The sequence below is a fragment of the Arachis ipaensis genome, chromosome B4 (genome assembly GCF_059453495.1).
Source record: "Arachis ipaensis isolate K30076 ecotype BB chromosome B4, ASM5945349v1, whole genome shotgun sequence".
In the NCBI taxonomy this organism is placed as follows: domain Eukaryota; kingdom Viridiplantae; phylum Streptophyta; class Magnoliopsida; order Fabales; family Fabaceae; genus Arachis; species Arachis ipaensis.
Genome location: NC_142439.1, coordinates 78,585,730 through 78,589,096, shown reverse-complemented (window position 1 = coordinate 78,589,096; position 3,367 = coordinate 78,585,730). Strand labels below are relative to the sequence as shown.

Below are 3,367 nucleotides of genomic sequence, written 5' to 3'. Positions count from 1 at the left end.
CCTCGGGAATCACTTTCTTCTTGGCCACAACTTCATAGAAGTGGTCTTGATGCACCCTTGAGATGAATCTCTCCATCTCCCATGACTCGGAGGTGGAAGATTTTGCTTTCCCTTTTCTCTTTCTAGAAGTTTCTCCAGCCTTTGGTGCCATAAATGGTTATGGAAAAATAAAAAGAAGGTTTGCTCATCCTCGAGCAAAAGAAGAAAGAAGAGAGTAGAGGAAGAAGAAATAGAGAAAATGGAGGGGGGTAGTGTTTCGGCCAAGGGGGTGAAGTAGTGTGTAAGATGTGTGAAAATGACGGAGTGAAGATGGGTTTATATAGGAGTGGAGAGGGGAGCTTGGGTTCGGCCATGTATGGGTGGGTTTGGGAGGGGAAAGTAGTTTGAATTTAAATGGTGAGGTAGGTGGGGTTTTATGATAGATGGATGTGGATTAGTGAAGAGTTTATGGAGAAGAGGGTGGGATTTGATAGGTGAAGGGTTTTTGGGAAAGAGGTATTGAGTTGATTGGTGAAGGGTATTTGGGGAATGGCATTATGGGAAGGTGTGAAGAAGAGAGAGAGTGGGTTGAGGTTGGTAGGGATCCTGTGGGGTTCACAGATCCTGAGGTGTTAAGGATTTCTCATCCCTACACCAATTAGGCGTGCAAAATGCCCTCTGCTGCCAATCCTGGCGTTAAACACCAGGTTGCTGCCCATTTCTGGCGTTTAACGCCAGCTTCTTGCCCTTTTCTGGCGTTAAACGCCAGTCTGGTGCCCATTTCTAGCGTTAAACGCCAGTTTCTTGCCCTTTTCTGGTGTTAAACGCCAGTCTGGTGCCCATTTCTGGCGTTAAATGCCCATAGTGGTGCCAGACTGGGCGTTTAACGCCCATTCTGCTGCCCTTACTGGCGTTTAAATGCCAGTAGGCTTCTCCTCCAGGGTGTGCTATTTTTCATTCTGTTTTTCAAGTTGTTTTTACTTTTTCAATTATTTTTGTAACTTCACATGATCATCAACCTATAGAAAACATAAAATAACAATGGAAAATAGAAATTCAACATAGATAACTAAAATTGGGTTGCCTCCCAACAAGCGCTTCTTTAATGTCAATAGCTTGACAGTGGGCTCTCATGGAGCCTCACAGAAACTCAGAGCATGATGATGGCCTCTCAACACCAAACTTAGAGTTTGGTTGTGGCCTCCCAACACCAAAGTTAGAGTTTGAATGTGGGGATTTTGTTTGACTCTGCATTGAGAGAAGCTTTTCATGCTTCCTCTCCATGGTTACAGAGGGAGATCCTTGAGCCTTAAACACAAGGGTTTCCTCATTCACTTGAAGGACCAATTCTCCTCTATCAACATCAATCATAGCTTTTACTGTGGCTAGGAAGGGTCTGCCAAGGATGATGGATTCATCTATATACTTCCCAGTGTCTAGGACTATGAAATCAGCAGGGATGTAGTGTTCTTCAACCTTTACCAAGACATCCTCTACAAGTCCATAAGCTTGTTTTCTGGAATTGTCTGCCATCTCTAGAGAGATTCTTGCAGCTTGTACCTCAAGGATCCCTAGCTTCTTCATTACAGAGAGAGGCGTAAGGTTTATACTTGACCCTAGGTCACACAGAGCTTTCTCAAAGGCCATGGTGCCTATGGTATAAGGTATTGAGAACTTTCCTGGATCTTGTTTCTTTTGAGGTAATCTCTGCCTAGTCAAGTCATCCAGTTCTTTGGTGAGCAAGGGGGGTTCATCCTCCCAAGTCTCATCACCAAATAACTTGGCATTTAGCTTCATGATTGCTCTAAGGTACTTAGAAACTTGTTCTTCAGTAATATCTTCATCCTCTTCAGAGGAAGAATACTCATTAGAGCTCATGAATGGCAAAAGTAAATTCAATGGAATCTCTTTGGTCTCAGTGTGAGCCTCAGATTCCCCTGGTTCCTCATTAGAAAACTCCTTGGGGGCTAGTGGACGTTCATTGAGGTCTTCCTCAGTGGAGATCGCTGCCTCTTCCTCCTCTCCAGGTTCGGCCATGTGGGTCATGTTGATGGCCTTGCACTCTCCCTTTGGATTCTCTTCTGTATTGCTTGGAAGAGTACTAGGAGGGAGTTCAGTAACTTTCTTGCTCAGCTGGCCCACTTGTGCCTCCAAATTTCTAATGGAAGACCTTGTTTCAGTCATGAAACTTTGAGTGGTTTTAATTAGATTAGAGACTATAGTTGCTAAGTCAGAGTGGCTCTGCTTAGAATTCTCTGTCTATTGCTGAGAAGATGATGGAAAAGGCTTGCTATTGCTAAACCTATTTCTTCCACCATTGTTGTTGTTGAAGCCTTGTTGAGGCCTCTGTTGATCCTTCCATGAGAGATTTAGATGATTTCTCCATGAAGGGTTATAGGTGTTTCCATAGGGTTCTCCCATGTAATTCACCTCTTCCATTGCTAGGTTCTCAGGATCATAAGCTTCTTCTTCAGATGAAGCTTCATTGGTACTGCCTGTTGCTGCTTACATTCCAGACAAACTCTGAGAAATCATATTGACTTGTTGAGTCAATATTTTATTCTGAGCCAATATGGCATTCAGAGTATCAATCTCAAGAACTCCTTTCTTCTGATTTGTCCCATTATTCACAGGATTCCTTTCAGAAGTGTACATGAATTGGTTATTTGCAACCATTTCAATGAGTTCCTGAGCTTCTGCAGGCATCTTCTTCAGATGAAGAGATCCTCTAGCAGAGCTGTCTAATGACATCTTGGATAGTTCAGACAGACCATCATAGAAGATACCCATGATGCTCCATTCTGAAAGCATGTCAGAAAGACACCTTCTGATCAATTGCTTGTATCTTTCCTAAGCTTCATAGAGGGGTTCACCTTCCTTCTGTCTGAAGGTTTGGACTTCCATTCTAGCTTGCTCAATTTTTGAGGTGGAAAGAATTTTGCCAAGAAGGCATTGACTAGCTTTTCCCAAGAGTTCAGGCTTTCTTTAGGTTGTGAATCCAACCATGTTCTAGCTCTGTCTTGTACGGCAAAGGGAAAAAGCATAAGTCTATAGACCTTGGGATCAACCCCATTGGTCTTGACAGTGTCACAGATTTGCAAGAATTCAGCTAAGAACTGATGAAGATCTTCCAATGGAAGTCCATGAAACTTGCAATTCTGTTGCATCAAGGAAACTAATTGAGGCTTAAGCTCAAAGTTGTTTGCTCCAATGGCAGGGATTAAGATGCTTCTCCCATAGAAGTCGGGAGTAGGTGCAGTAAAGTCACCAAGCACCTTCCTTGCATTGTTGGCATTGTTGTTGTTTTCGGCTGCCATGGCTTCTTCTTGTTTGAAAAGTTATGTTAGGTCCTCTATAGAGAGTTGTACTTTAGCTTCTCTTAGCTTTC

General features: G+C 43.1%; 1 protein-coding gene across 1 annotated transcript; it reads right to left on the bottom strand.

Annotated features, from left to right (window-relative positions):
• Window positions 1–1,119: 1,119 nt before the first annotated feature.
• LOC148568046 (uncharacterized) lies at window positions 1,120–2,790 on the bottom strand. The gene has a single exon (XM_088484654.1). The coding sequence runs from the start codon at window positions 2,161–2,163 to the stop codon at window positions 1,120–1,122; it is 1,044 nt and encodes a 347-aa protein (XP_088340780.1). The 5' UTR covers window positions 2,164–2,790.
• Window positions 2,791–3,367: the final 577 nt, after the last annotated feature.